At 41.8% G+C, this 16,399-nt stretch overlaps 1 protein-coding gene across 3 annotated transcripts in view; it reads right to left on the bottom strand.

Moving 5' to 3' along the window:
* FAM81B (family with sequence similarity 81 member B) overlaps window positions 1-16,399 on the bottom strand; it is a 59,304-nt gene that overhangs the window by 15,058 nt on the left and 27,847 nt on the right. For all 3 annotated transcript variants that reach the window (XM_043546889.1, XM_043546890.1, XM_043546891.1), the window contains 2 exons: window positions 13,833-13,951; window positions 2,415-2,544 (listed from right to left, as the gene is read on the bottom strand). In XM_043546889.1, the coding sequence (XP_043402824.1) occupies window positions 2,415-2,544; window positions 13,833-13,951 (249 nt within the window). The remainder of the gene's footprint in view (window positions 1-2,414; window positions 2,545-13,832; window positions 13,952-16,399) is intronic.

Below are 16,399 nucleotides of genomic sequence, written 5' to 3'. Positions count from 1 at the left end.
ATGTTTTCAGAGAACTATCTAGAATAAACACAAATATTTCTTTCTTGAGTGGTAAAAGCTAATTAAGACCCCATCATTTTATATGTCTAGTTGGGATTATGTTTTCCCAATGTGCATTATTTTGCATTTATCAACACTGAATTTCATCTGCCATTTTGTTGCCCAGTCACCCAGTTTTGTGAAATCCCTTTAACTCTCCACAGTTTGCTTTGGACTTAACTATTGTGACAGAATGGCCAATGTTGATATGGTGGGTCCCATGCTTTTCTTGGCAGGGGCACCAAGGACCCCACTAGTGGCCCAGGAAGATGGTAGAGGACGGAAGCAGGGGAGGGGGTCTGGGTTTGCTCCTCACTCTGAGCCCCAGCCCCTCCCAACCCCTGCAGATTTCTTACCCACTTCCCCCTTGGGTAGGGTTACCCTCGGTCCTTGATGCTGAGGTAGGGTCTCCCTTCCTTCAGTTCTCTGGTTTTCCAAGTCTCAGCAATGCACCTCCAAACTCCAGTCCTCTTTCCTTCCTCACACACACTCACTGCCTGAAGCAGGGGGTTTTATTAGGTTCCTGACAGGGCCTTACCTGACTGCAGGTGCTCCAATTAACCTGTAGCAACTCTCCCTAGTCTACAGGAAACTGCCATAATTAGCCTAGGGTTTAATACATCTCCCCTCTTCCACTGCTTCCTAGCCCTCCTGTATCAGGCTATGTTGAGTAGTTTTGTATCATCTGAAAATTTTGCCCCTCACGGTTTATGCCTTTTTCCAGATCATTTATGAATATGTTGAACAGTATTTTTTTCTAGTACAGACTCCTGGGGGGACACCATCATTTACTTCTCTCCATTCTGAATACTGACTATTTATTCCTACCCTTTGTTTCCTATCTTTTAAATACTGATTCATGATAGGACCTTCCCTCTTATCCCTGACAGCTTACTTTGTCAAAAGCTAAGTACACTGTATCCACTGGTTGACCCCTGTTCACATGCTTGTTGACCCCCCAACCCCCCAAAAAATTCTAGTAGATTGGTGAGCATGATTTCCCTTTACAAAAACCAGGTTGACTCTTCCCCAACAAATCACGTTCGTCTACGTTGTCTGATAATTCTGTTCTTTACTATAGTTTTCCCAATATAGTTTTCTGATCAATAAATTAACTTGCATTCAGACTCTGTTCTTCTGCATTCTGTTTAGGGTCATTCTGTGAGAAGATATGTTTTCTCTTCAGTGGACACTGTTGTTCCATTTTCTGCTTAACGTCTCTATATGAGGTGGCTGACTCACATTTGTATGCTGCTTCATGTGATTTTAGCACACACCTGTTCCGCTTTCCATGTAGTAGGGAGGCAGGATGTTTTTACATGTATTGAAAGAGACAGATTTCCAAACAGTATCTTATAATACAGGTAAAATATCTTCATCTGAACTGCCATGGGTAATTCTGCCTTGGAGCAGATGAAGCTGATATTTGCACTGTATGAAATGACTGGAAGCTTGTTTTACACAGAAGCACATTCATGCAGAATGCAGTGAACTGACTATTTTAAATAAGGAAATTAAAGGTATAGTAAATTTCATCTAAATAGAAGCCTTTAATGAATATGGTGGGTACTCACTGGGGTGGAAGGAGGGACCGGCAGTTATTACTTGGTAAGAGGAAAATTACCCCTGTGTAAAGATATTATTTATGTGCTCAATCCTGCAGGATGCAGATCAGCTTGTATTTGTATTGAAGGCAAAGGGAGCTGAGGGTGCTAGTCTCTGACAGGAGAGGTCGAATGCTAGGAATACTATACAGCACCGTTGGTTGTGAAAATATCCATACATCCATGCTATATACACTGCAGAAGAAAATACTTTCGCAGAAAAAGTGACTGACAAAAGTGAAAGTTTTACCCTAAGAATGACAAGTTCAAGAGCACTTTGGAATGGTTCCAAAATTTGCATGGCTAATTAGTGAGGAACTTAAGCAACTAGATCTGTCCCAGCTACTTTCTGAAGCTGAAACTAAAGAATAAAATCCTGGTTTCCTGTGGTATTTTCCAACTTCAAAGTCCTTGGATCTGAAATTTCAAGATGCATTTTAAAACAAGAAAGGGCTCAAGGCTCTAAGGTTTGTATAATGAATTATTAGCAAATTATAATGGGATTTTTTTTTTTTTAGCATTTCGTGATCCACATCCCAGGATTGCATTGTTCAGTTTGCATTTCTCCTTAGTGTGAGAGAGAGAGAGAGAGAGAGTGTATATACACACACACTCCCATGATGCTATTGTATAATGTTATTGGAATGGGGCTTGTTTAAACAATATCACATCCTCCATTAACAGTGGTCAGCAGTTGTGATGAGAGAAAGATAACTTATATCCCATATCTTACAGCCAAAAGATATTTTCATTATGTGTTCATCTGCTCACCTTCATCTCTAAATTATTAGCATAACTTTCTGAGGTAGAGCGGATGCCACCAATCTCTTTCTCTAGCCTCTGGATCTCGTGCCTGATGATATTTATGTCTCCAGATAGCTTTGCAATGCTCGCATCACATCTAGAATAAAAAAAAAAAAAAGAGGTTAACTACAAAACATGAAGAGTATCAATAGTAGAATAATCATGTTATTTTTGCACTTGAAGACAATTGCTAGCCTCACCATGCCACTATTCAATTGCCCTGTGTCCCCTGGTAGCATCCTGACTGTGGCAGGATACCCTGAGCTAGACAAACATTGATACAATAATTCTGATACCAACCCTGCTTCCAGTTCTGGTTGCCTAGGGATATAATTTCTTTTCTGTAAGAACTGAAGTCAACGGGAGTTGAAGGCAGTCAGCATTTGGCCCTTAATTTGCAACTGTGAAGCATAGGGCTGATATGCTGAACATCTCATTAACCGCAGAGCTCCCATTGATGCAATGGAAACAGACGAAGCTCGGCAACTTGTAGAACTGGGTCCTCTAGGTTTTGTACAATGAAATAATCCAACAATTAAAGAGTTCTAAAATGTATGCCCATGGGCTAAGTTGGGGTCCAGGTGCTGCTGTGTTTGCATTAGAAACAAATGCCTAGGAACAGAGATGATACATTGCTGCAACTGATGTTCTAGCTTGTGACTACAGTATACCTAGTTTGGAGGCAGATGCTAAGGAAGAGCAGTTTTAGTGCTGTTACTGACAGAAGTATACTGGTTTATAAGCAGTTTGTCACCATCTATTTCAACTCTCTCAACTGCATTCACCAAAATCTGTGTGGCGATTCAAAATGGGAAAATTTGACAATGACAACATTTGTTGAATAATGGAATGACTGAATAATATTTAATCAACTTAACTTCTAAGGCAGTTTAAAGTGCCGTTTTCCCTCTCTCTCTCGAATCTGTTATTTAAATACAAGTTAACAAAAATGCCTAAGATGATCAGGTGGGGTCACATCTACCACTTCTGTGCACGTCTTTCAGTGTGAGAGGGGTGGCCAATGCACCTGCTACACAGCATGGAAGGGAAGCAGAATGTACCTGCACCACATCTTCACAGTTGGTGCCCTCCCTTGTGCAGAATATTCATGCCGGTTTCTCTGCCTTAGAGCACTCCCACAATCTCTCTGTAGGCTGCAGCAGCTGGCCCTATAGGAGGATTTTTCTATTCAAATGCTAGGAGTACTTATTATAAGATAGTTGAAATAGAACTTTAAGGACACTACATACTATGCAATGTTATAAAAGTTGAGTAAGGAAATCAACTACATTTTAAATATTTGAATGAACTAGACAGAGGGAAACAGGAGAAGGAGAGTCAACATTGTTGCTAGATAAAAGTCTGGAGAGAGATTTTGGTGGATGAGATTTAAAGTGTTTAAATAAAAGATGACAAAGCTACTCTGATGATTCTTGGATATTGTGATAGACCTCCAGAGCATTTAGATAAATGGAAATGTCATTGTAGATAGAGACCTTGTAAGTAGGCCAGAACTTTGATCAAAAGGGATTATTGACTTGGAGAACAATTACATAACAACCAAGAAGGTTTAGAGAGACAGCAGGATTGCTTTCTTACACGGTTTGTTGAATTGTTTACTTGGTCAGCAGCTTTTTTGGCCCAAACCCTGGGAACCAAGCCAAGAATAATATGAAGTACAAAGGTTTCAGAGTAGCAGCCGTGTTAGTCTCTAAGGTGCCACAAGTCCTCCTTTTCTTTTTATGAAGTACAAAGCATCTACAATCTAAAGATTATGGAATTATTTGTTGTAAATTTCTTGTGAGGGCAAGAACTAGTGGAAAAAAACCTCTAGGCAGGGTGAATCAAGTTTATATCTGGTGTAAGCAGGCACAACTCCGTGGAAGTTGAGAAAGCTGTTCCTGCTTAAAAATTGGTCCTATAACTTTTAAAAAGTTGATTTTGTTGGCATGCGGAAAGCAAAGTCAGTTTTAATTCTGTTCTATAATGTGCAGGACAGAGTTCTAAAAAAGAGTCAGACCATCAGGGAGAGAGCATCTATATGCAACTGAAATTAAACCTGGCAAAAGATATAACATGCAAATCCCAGCCTGCATAACTATTAATACTATAAGAGAGCCTATGAAAGTTAGGCACCCGGCTCCCATTTAGCTGTTAACTCCCTTAGACTCCTTTTTAAAATCCCAACTCTAAGCAATAAGTAGAAGAGTTTTGAAAAAATGTAAACATGAGAAATTTGAGGATTAGGGTCTCTGTATCAATAAGAAGAAATAATTTAAATTATAACAAGCCAAACCACCTAAACATCAGATGCAGAGAATGCTTAATGCAAGATGTGAAAAGTACAGTCATAGCAGATGAAGGATCTGATTTTCATAATTGGGTAAAGATAACTGTGTTTGCATGACTGGTGGCTAGAGTTCTGGACTGGGACCCATGAGACGTGTGTTCTATTACTGGCTCTTCCAGTGGGTTACTGGGTGGCCTTGGGCAAGTCACTGCACCTCTCGATCCCTTAGTTCCCCCCCCCGCCCCAGTCTATAAAAAGGGGATACCGAGTCCTCCTTTCTAAAGCACTTTGAAATTGACAGAGGAAAAGTTCTCTATAGGAGCTAGATAGCATTATTAGCAAGATTATGTATGCAAATGACCAAATAGATGTCTAGGGTGTTTATGGATGCAGTTATTCTGGCTGCACACACAATTATATAATAATTGTATGCGGAAAATGTGTGCACATTTTTGCATACATACAAGAAGATTCAGTCCTGAAGGTATACTATAGAAAGGAAAATTGGATCACTAAAAAGCTTGTATGCTATTAGAACAAGAAGATAAGGAAACAGGAACCTGTTTAACATGTTGATCTAATTAATTGTTTATAAAAGAGGAAGACAAGAGTTGCCTAAGGTGAGGTTCCCGTTTCCTGGTCAGACAGACAGGGAGGGGCTAGACAGAGTGCAGACTGCAATGAAAGAGACTATCGAAAGACCTAGACACTATAATTCCATGAGATTTAAGTTATTTGCATATGAATAAGTAAACCTCAAATGATAAATTTATGCATTTCATTATTGACATAAATATAGCCCCAAAGTTTCCTACTGTATCCTGAAGGACCTCAATTTTACAATTATAGGGAGTACAATGAAAGGAACAGTTTCTGTTATACCATTGTATCTAGCCAAGGATTAAAAAATTCTGAAGCGCGTAGTAACTGTTTTTCATTCTGTAAACTTCATTCATGGCTTGAAATAATCTGATAAAGTTCTGGACTTTTCTGATTTCCATTGCTTTGTTATACAGAGAAGTATGCAAGAAAAAGAGAACAGGCAGAATTTAACCCTCAGAAGGAAGTGCAGAGTCCATCTCCTTGTTCAGTGTTTTGCTGGTGGGTTGAGGAGAGTACTTTTATGTTTATGGGGAGAGTCTCTTTTTGTTTACATTTGTCAGCTTGTTTTGTATTGTTGCAACATATGTCCATATGCGCAAAGACAACTGTGCTTGGGCTCATTTTTAAAAAAAAAAAAAAAAGAAAAAAAATCAGGAAATTAGTAAATATATAATTTTCTGGGAGCAAACAAAATGGGAACATAACAATTACCTGAGTATCAAGTGCAGTGCCCCAAGGGTCGGTCCCAGGGCCGGTTTTGTTCAATAACTTCATTAATGATCTGGAGGATGGTGTGGATTGCACCCTCAGCAAGTTTGCAGATGACACTAAACTGGGAGGAGTGGTAGATATGCTGGAGGACAGGGATAGGGCCCGAGTGACCTAGACAAATTGGAGGATTGGGCCAAAAGAAATCTGATGAGGTTCAACAAGGACAAGTGCAGAGTCCTTCACTTACAAAGGAAGAATCCCATGCACTGCTACAGGCTGGGGACCAACTGGCTAACCAGCAGTTCTGCAGAAAAGGACCTAGGGGTTACAGGGGACGAGAAGCTGGATATGAGTCAGTGTGCCCTTGTTGCCAAGAAGGCCAATGGCATTTTGGGATGTATAAGTAGGGGCATTGCCAGCAGATCGAGGGACATGATCATTCCCCTCTGTTCGAGGTTGATAAGGCCTCATCTGGAGTACTGTGTCCAGTTTTGAGCCCCACACTACAAGAAGGATGTGGAAAAATTGGAAAACGTCCAGTGGAGGGCAACAAAAATGATTAGGAGGCTGAGGGAACTGGGATTGTTTAGTCTGCAGAAGAGAAGAATGAGGGGGGGATTTGATAGCCACTTTCAACTACCTGAAAGGGGGTTCCAAAGAGGATTATCTAGACTGTTCAGTGGTACCAGATGACAGAACAAGGAGTAATGGTCTCAAATTGCAGTGGGGGAGGTTTAGGTTGGATGTTAGGAAAAACTTTCACTAGGAGGGTGGTGAAGCACTGGAATGGGTTACCTAGGGTGGTGGTGAAATCTCCTTCCTTAGAGGTTTTTAAGGTCAAGCTTGACAAAGCCCTGGCTGGGATGATTTAGTTGGGGATTGGTTCTGCTTTGAACAGGGGGTTGGACTCGATTACCTCCTGAGGTCCCTTCCAACCCTGCTATTATAGGATTCTACGTTGGGGGTGGGCTTTCCCTGTTATTCAGAAATGCCTATAGAACTTTCAAGAATTATTTGAAGACGCATTTGCTGGTAGTGAAACACTTATACACCATACTGAGGGAGAAAATTCAGATCTTGTATTTGATCTTTCTGGAATAGACAAAAGGTATTATGGAGGTAATCATTTGGGGGAAGAGGTGGAGTGAAGAGAAAGGAGAACATGGTTTGAATGACAAGCTCCAATGTACATTAGCATGCTCTATATGATGGACCATAGAAGGATGAATTACTATAGCTCATGGACAGAGGGCCAGGGTTCATTAATGTCCTTTTCAGCCCAAATAGTTTTGTGCTCAGGGAAACTAATCCACAAATTCAGTAGGAACCTATAATTATGGGTAGGTGATTCATGCTCCTGTTTAAAAAAAAAAATAGTAAATTAGTCACTTAACTATGCAAATTTGCCTCCACCCACTTTGGCTTATGAAATTCCCAGTTTGAACTCCACTTCTTCCTCATGTGTCTGATGTAAATGTTGAGCAACAACTATATTTCATTTAGGTGGTTAAGGCAGATATTTGCATCTGGAGTAGCAGAGTGTATTGCTGTGATGCATCCTTCATATTTGTGAATGGGGCATTGAGGAGTTATATGTTCCATGGTCTGTTCTGGGTGACCATGGTTGCACACGGCAGAGTCTTTAATTTTCCATTTGAGCCAGAGACAGAATCTTCTTGTTGTGACATCACAGAAGTTACCATGGGAGTGACTATTGCAGCGTCGCAGAATAGATTAGGACATCAATGCATGGATAAGGCAGGAGGAGGAAGATGGGGCTGATTGAAAGGAAGAACACACATATTTACATACAAATATCCTAGGGGGTGGTGTTGAATTGTACTATCCCACATGTAAAGCTTTGCAAGGGTAGGATTTAGCTTAACATCAAAGCTTAGATTTTTCAAGGCATCATTCCATCCAGAGGACAGGGTTACAGGGCTTGCCATGACAGCTCTGGGAGTGATCAAACACCATTGTGGGCAGAGGAGTGTGGAACACTAAGGGATCCCAAAGATCCTACTGGGAGAGCAAACCCATGAGTCTGTGGAGGAAGAGAGATGAAGTTGAGAACCTGCAGCAGGCTGACAGTGAAGCTACTGAAGCTATTCTGCTGGCCCATCCCGTGCAGAAAAACCGCAAGCAAATTGTCCAACATTCAGAAGTAGTCTAAAGGTTGCAGCCCTTATACTGGTCAAAGGGCATAAGGGAAAGTATGCACTGAGAAGTCACAGGACAAGGTGTGATTAATTAGACACTAATGAAAAACCTCAGCAGTTACTAGGTGAGCATGCTCACAAATGATTTTTCAATTGCTTAAAACTATATTAGAGAGACAAGGTGAGTGAGGTAATCACTTTTATTGGACCAGTTTCTGTTAGTGAAAGAGAAGCTTTGGAGCTACTCAGAGCTGTTCTTCAGGTCTGGGAAAGGTACTCAGAGCTAAATTTAAGGTGGAACAGATTGGTCAGGATAGGAGTTACCCACATTCTGAGAGACCATTCAAGGGGAAGTGGCCTGTTAGTACCTCTCCAGTCATAGTACAAAAAAGGGGGTTAGTGGGTTACAGATTGTTGTAATAAGCCATAAATCCATTGCCTGTATTAAGACCATGATTTTTAGTGTCTAGCAAGCTATGACTTTAAGCTCCCAGACTTCTCTTTTGAAGGTTTTGTGCAGGTTTCCTTTGAGAGCAAGGTGTGAACTGCAGTGACAAGCTAAATTGCAAGTGTGGCTATACACCTCAGTGGGCACTATTCACACACCAAGTCTCAACTTCAGCTGTTGAGTTATTTGTGTGAAAAAAGTGTGCCAATAATTTTTTAAAATGGTAAAAGTATGGTTTTCTCAGCCTTGCTTAACACATATGGCTGAATGGATTTTCCCCTAAGTTAAAACACAAATAAAATTCACCTTTAGGTGGAGTACAACTGTAGAAAATTTCACCCCAAAGTGAAATTTTAGGACAGTTCTGAGCAATTGAAAAAATGGAGTTTTGCAACCTTCTGCTTATCAAATAAATATAATGGGCCAGAATCTCAGCTGGTGTAAATTGGCATAACTCCATGGACTATAAGAGAAATGTGTTGATTTGCACTAGTAGAGAATCTGGCCCAATATGTACAATTTTGAAAATAGAAAAGGAGTACTTGTGGCACCTTAGAGACTAACCAGTTTATTTGAGCATGAGCTTTCGTGAGCTACAGCTCACTTCATCGGATGCATACTGTGGAAATTGCAGAAGACATTATTATATACACAGACACCATGAAACAATACCTCCTCCCACCCCACTCTCCTGCTGGTAATAGCTTATCTAAAGTGATCATCAAGATGGGCCATTTCCAGGTTCTCTCACCCTCCGCCCCCCCACAGACAAACTCACTCTTGCTGGTAATGTCCCATCCAAAGTGACCACTCTCTTCACAATGTGTATGATAATCAAGGTGGGCCATTTCCTGCAGGAATCCAGGTTCTCTCACCCCCTCCAAAAACCACACACACAAACTCACTCTCCTGCTGGTAATAGCCTATCCAAAGTGACCACTCTCCTTACAACGTGTATGAAAATCAAGGTGGGCCATTTCCAGCACAAATCCAGGTTTTTAACCCCCGCGCCCCCCCCCCCCCCCCCACACACACACACTCACTCTCCTGCTGGCAATAGCTCATCCAAACTGACTACTCTCCCCACAATGCGCATGACAATCAAGGTGGGCCACTTCCAGCATATTTTTTTTTTATATGTATTTTTGTGAATACAGACTAACACGGCTGTTACTCTGAAACCTGTCATTATGGAATTTTGAAAATAGGTTTCCAGTACTGCCAAGCTGGAAATTTGGCTTCCTCAGACGCAAATACTTCATTCCAAAGGCTGGGAGCCCCAAATGCTGGCAAACTACTGTAGTTCTATCCCTGGTGAGCGAGTGAGGAAAGAGTGGTAGAGAAGAGGGAGGATTGCAGATGCATGGAATACAGAGCTCCTTGGAGCTAATTGGGACACATTTGCTGTCAGGCCTGGAGGATGACTAGTGGATCCATCCCTATACAATTAATCTTGTGACCATTCCCCTTCTGGAAGGGGTATGATTCTTCCCTGGGAGAAGCTACAGCCCTAGAAGTACAGTAGATTATTAGAGTTTAAAACTAGAAGGGGCCATTAGGTCACCTAGTCTCATCCCCAGTTTATGGAACACATTTTAAATGTTTTTTTTCCAAGACTACACCCTTGTAACACTGAAAACAAAAAACCCACAAAATTAAGGACCCACCCTGTAATATGTCACATAAAAGTCATGGACAACCCCACAAGCCATTAAATTTCACCTAGTTGTCCCTGTATTGAGCCCAGTAATTTGAGTTTGATTAATGCATGACTTCCAGAAAAGCAGCCAGTCTTGATATGAAGACATCAAGAGCTGGAGACTCCATCACTTCTTTGGTAGTTTGTTCCAGTAGTTAATCACCTTCATTGTTAAAATTTTGTACCTACCTTACATTTGTCTAGCTTCAGCTTCCAGGGATTGGATCTTGTTAGGCCTTTCTCCACTAGAGTAAGGAGCCCTTTAGGACCAGTATGTTCTCCTTGTGAAAGTATTTACACACTGATCAAGTCACCTCTCAAACTTTTTTTGATAAGCTAAGCAGACTGAGATCTTTAAGTGTCACTGCAAGAGATTTTCTGCAGACCTTGAATCATTTGTGGCTCTTTTCTGGGCCCTCTCCAATTTTTCAAAAGGTCTTTTTAAAGTGTTGACTCCAGTATTCCTGGTCTCACCAATGCCAAATACACAGGTAAAATTACTTCCTTAACTTGTACTCACTACTTCCCTGTCTACATAGCCAAGAATCACATTAGTTCTTCTTGACACAGCATTGCTCTAGGAACACATGTTTAATAGCCTGTCCACTGTGACCCTTAAATCCTTTTCACAGTCACTTTCCACAATACAGCTTGCTCATCCTGTAGGCATGGCCTGCATTCATTGTTCGAGATAAAAATGTGCAGCCCAATGCAGTTTACATAAGTCTACATTACCAAGCAATCCAGACCACACTGAAATGGTTATTTATCAACCTGCCAATCTGTGCGCCATCTGCAAGTTTTATTAGCAGTGATTTTGTGTTTACTTCCAGATCATTGATAAAAATGTGGAATAGAGTCAGGACTAGTACCAATTTCTGCAGAACCCCACTAGAGACACCCCATTCAATGAGGATTCCCTTACTTTGAGATCTGTGCACTAGACAGTTCTCAATGCATTCATTATGTGCTCTATAGCTATTGGATAGTGTATTGTATTTTTTAAATCAGAATGTTGTGCTGTACTAAGCCAAACACCTTACAAAAGACTAAGTCTATTACATCTACAGGGTTGCCTTCATCAACCAAACCTGTAATCTCAGAAGAGAAATCAGGTTTGACAAGACCTGTTTACCATAAAGCTATATTGACTAACATTAATTATATTCCTACTATTTTTTAATCCTTTATCAGTTGACTAGCATATCTGCTTTTCCTTTCTTTTGACCGTCACTGATATGAGACTAACCAGATGGACATTCTGCTTACCCTTTTTAATATTGATACAATACTGGCACCCTTCTGTCTTCTGGAATTCCCTCACTATTCCAGATTTAGTAAAAATGAAGATCAGTGGACCAGAGAGCTCCTCAGCCAACTCTTTATTAGATGCAAGTTATCTGGGCAATATTTGCTACAGCCTAGCCTGAGGTGAAGAAGTCTATCTTTCCCTAGCACCCTGAAAATTTCCCCAGCACAACACTCATCTACATATTCCAAAATACTGAATTCACTTTACAGACTACAGCTATCCCTGCAGCCACAACAAAAATGCATCCATCTCTGGGGTGGAACACAGTGGTACTTAGCTGTCATACAGTAGCGTTGCTGTTCTCAGTTTTAGGAGAGAAATGAAGAATTCTATGCCATATATAATTGAAACTATAGGGGAATTTACAGGGGGGAAAATTTAATTATTCAAGTTGAAATCTAGCCAGCACATCAAGGATAATCTCTGAAATGTTATGTTTTTGAGGAAAATGTAGTTATTATTCATTAGCATTATATATTTTACCAGGGCCGGATTAATCTTTTTCGCCCTAGTACTGGACCATGACCCCACCTCCTGCTCTGCCCAAGCTCTGCCCCAACGCCACACCTCCGCACAGCCTCTTCTCCCTGAGGCCCCGCCTGTGGTCCGCCCCAAGGCCCCCACTCCCTTTGGCCTCTTCCCGAGGTCCTGCCTGTTGCTCACATGGTGGGGAAGGGGCAGAGAGGAGCAAGCTGTGGGTGGAGTCTGGGGTGGGATGGGGGGGGGGCGGGGAGAAAAGAGGCCGAGTGAGGGCATACCCTCTGGACGGAGAGTGGGCAGGTCCACAGTCTGGGTGCTTTCTGAGTGGGCCTGGCACCATAGTAAAATACAGTACCAGGTTTACAAATACATTGAACTCAATTCTCATGTACACTAACAACACTTCACACTGCTCTGGCAGTGTAAGAGGAAGTAAAGTATATTGTCATGGGGGTAAGAGGGAAGGTCCTTTCATGGATTGGTAACTGGTTAAAAGATAGGAAACAAAAGGTAGGAATAAATGGTCAGTTTTCACTATGGAGAAAGGTAAATAGTGGTGCCTCCCACACGTCTGTACTGCACTAGTCCTATTCAAGATATTCATAAGTGATCTGGAAAAAGGGGTAAACAGTGAGGTGGCAAAATTTGCAGATGATACAAAACTACTCAAGATAGTTAAGTCCAAAGCAGACTGAAGAGCTGCAAAAGGATCTCACAAAACTGGGTGATTTAATTTGCCATTTTGTTGCCCAATGTTGATAAATGCAAAGTAGTGCACATTGGAAAACATAATTTAGACAGCTAGACATAAAATGATGGGGTCTAAATTAGCTGTCACCACTCAAGAAAGATCTGAGTCATTGTGGATAGTCTGAAAACAGCCACTCTGTGCAGCGGCAGTCAAAAAAGCTAACAATGTTGGGAATCATTAAGAAATGGATATTTAATAAGACAGAAAATATCATATTGCCTCTACATAAATCCATATTACACCCACATCTTGAATACTGCATGCAGATGTGGTCGCCCCATCTCAAAAAAGATACGTTTGAATTGGAAAAGATTTAGAAAAGGGCAACAAAAATTAGGGGTATGGAAAGGCTGCCATATGAGGAGCAATTAATAAGAATGGGATTTTTCAGCATGGAAAAGAGATGACTAAGGGGGGATATGATAGAGGTCTATAAAATCATGACTGGTGTGGAGAAAGTAAACAAGGAAGTGTTATTTACTCCTTCTCATAACACAGAAACTAGAGGTCACCAAATAAAATTAATAGGCAGCAGGTTTAAAAACAAAAGGAAATATTTCTTCACACAATGCACAGTTGGCCTTCACAACATCCTCTGGCAAGGAGTTCCATAGGTTAAGACTATAACAGGGTTCAAAAAAGAACTGGATAAGTTCATGGAGGATAGGGCTATCAATGGCTATTAGCCAGGATGGGCAGAGATGGTGTCCCTAGCCTCTGTTTGCCAGAAGCTGGGAATGGATCACTTGAGGATTACCTGTTCTGTTCAGACAGTGGCCAATGCCAGGTGCCCCAGAGGAAATGAAGACAGGCTACTGGGCTAGATGGACCTTTGGTCTGAACCAGTATGGCTGTTCTTATACCCACGTTAAGGCCCCTTTACCCACCTAGAGCAGTGTAAATGAGAATCAGGCCCACTATGTTTTACTTACCTGGCCACCCTTCCACGCAAGTCTCCAAATCCATGTAGGTATTTATGGTCCAAACTTTGAACAGCAAAAGTAGTTCCTGTTGCAACATTATCTCTTGTTCTTATTTGTTTCTCCAAAACCTATAAATTCATAGGTCACATCCTATGAGCTTGTTTAGTTTAACTACTTCATTTATTAATATTTCAAAGCTTAGCCAAAACATCCTTTAAAGAAGGAGTTCTCAAAGTTTTCATTTCAATTTCTACAGCACAGCTGTACTCCTTTATAGTGTCTATCTAAATTACATGAATAAAAGCTACATTGCAAGAACATTAAGGTTGCAAAGTCAAGCAATCAAAAGTCAGGAAATCCCCAATGAAGGTTGCCCATTAAAACTTAATTTGCCCCCTTTGTGCATATGCATTATGAGTCAGTCTTTAATTATATGATCACATGCTATTTTTTTCCATAGGACCCAGGCCATATTCAAGCATACAGCATGAACTGTTTTATCCTCATTGTTCAATCTATGGGTATAACAAGGCAAGGACTCACCAGTGCAGCACCTCCTGCTGGTCATCTGGAATTAGCTCTCCAGCATATAGAGCACCCTCTGCAGGCCAGTGTCTCACCTGCTGCTAGCCCCATGTCTCTCCCAGACCCCAGTGCCCCTTTTCCTCAGGGTTCTGCCCTTAGCAGTAACCCACAATCTGGGTCTCCCCTCTAACGGGAACCTCCAAACCCACCTTGACTCAGTGGCTACTGCCAGTCATCATCTAGCCCCCTTTCACTGGGGCAGACTGCAGTCTGTAACGGCCACTCATCATTGACAAGGGGATAGGACCGGCTGCCTTTGCCTATCCCCAAGCTGCACCTCTACAGCCCCAGTACCTTCTGTAGGCCTTTAACAAGGCCTGCAGCCTGGGGGTTTTCTAGGCTGGAGCTCCCCTTACCCAGCACTGCTCTGCCTCAGGTACCTTGCTCCCAGGCAGCTAGCCCTTCCCACTCCAGGGATAGAGTGAGACTCCTCTGCTTCTGGCCCACAGCCCTCTCATAAGGGTCAGCTGCCCCCCTCCCCTCCCCTCCCCGATTGAGCTGGCCACAGCTGTGGTCATCTACTCACTCAGCTTCTCCCAGCTGTTCTGAACTCCTCTTCCCCCAGCCGCAGCCATCTCCAGGGCTGCTTTTACTATTGGCTCCCCAGGGCAGCCCTCTCTCAGGGCTGTTTTAACCCCTTCAGGGCCGGAGCGGGGTGACTACCCCGCTACAGTGGGCACATACCTTAATTACTCTATTCTATTCAAACCCTACTCTGAAGACAGAGTTATTAATTGTCTCATGTGCTTTTCAAAGGCGCTCATCATTATAACGTCTGAGTGCTTCTCAAACACTAATTTATTTTAAAAACCATTCTGTGAGGTAAGGGTGTGGTATTACTCCCATTTTACAGATGGATGACTAAGGCACAGAAAGATTAAGGTAAAAAAATCTACTTATTTTGGGTGCTCAACATTTTGGAATCTAAGGGATGGGATATGGACCTGAGGCTGAAGAGAATCCTAATGGGAGAAGGAAGGAATCCATTGATTGTCCTTCACGTGGAAACAAATGATACTGCTAGATTTTTGCTGAGGCGCATCAAGGAAGACTACACCAGGCCAAGAAAGACACTTAAAAGAAATGGGAGCTCAGGTGATCTTCAGTGGAATTCTACCTGTCCCTAGAAGAGGACAATGAAGATGAGACAAGATTACAATGGCTTAGGCAGTGGTGCTGTAAGGAAGGTTTGGGGATGTTCGACCGCTGGGAAGCATTCACGGACAGAGGACTGTTCTCATGGGGTAGACTCCACCTGAGCAGGGAGGGAAATAGACTTCTGGGATGGAGGTTGGCACAACTGATTGAAAGAGCTTTAAACTAGGAATCTGGGAGATGCTTATGTAATCCCTGATTCCAATACTCACTTTTATAGTCCAGTCACCCTTTCAAGTGGACTCTTCTGAGGATTACCCCTCAAAGCAAAGTTTATTCAAACCATAAAGACGGTGATGTGGAATCTGGTGGTGAAGTTGGCTCCATGCTCTTTCTTCTACCTGTGTATGCTGAAATACAGATTTGCCTAGTTTCCTGTAATTTCCCCTCCTGCTGCCTCAAGGACCCTGTACACTGCTTATATGTAAACCGAAGTAAAAACACATTCCTTTATTTAGGATAGAACTGTTTAACAACTTTTGGCTAGTCAAGACTGTGTGGGTCTGAACATGTGCTAGCAACATTATATGGGGGAATTAATAACTTCACATATAATTTTGCTACACATATTTTACCACAATATTATTGACCAGCAAGTTATCAGTTTTCAAATGATACCTCCCAAAGCATATTTAGTACTAAGACTATTACAATGGTGTGTGCAGTGTGAATACAGGGATGCTTTTGGTTACAGAGGTTACCAATGGAGTTCCTCAGGGACTGGTGCTGGGACCAATCTTCCTTAACATTTTCACTAATGACCTAGGCACAAAAAGTGAGAATGCGCTATTAAAATTTGTGGGTGACACAAAGTTGGGATGTATCATACAAGAAGA

Source organism: Chelonia mydas, chromosome 5, assembly GCF_015237465.2.
Source record: "Chelonia mydas isolate rCheMyd1 chromosome 5, rCheMyd1.pri.v2, whole genome shotgun sequence".
NCBI classification, from domain to species: domain Eukaryota; kingdom Metazoa; phylum Chordata; order Testudines; family Cheloniidae; genus Chelonia; species Chelonia mydas.
The sequence above is the reverse complement of the archived record's forward strand: the minus strand, read 5'-3'. Positions and strand labels throughout refer to the sequence as shown.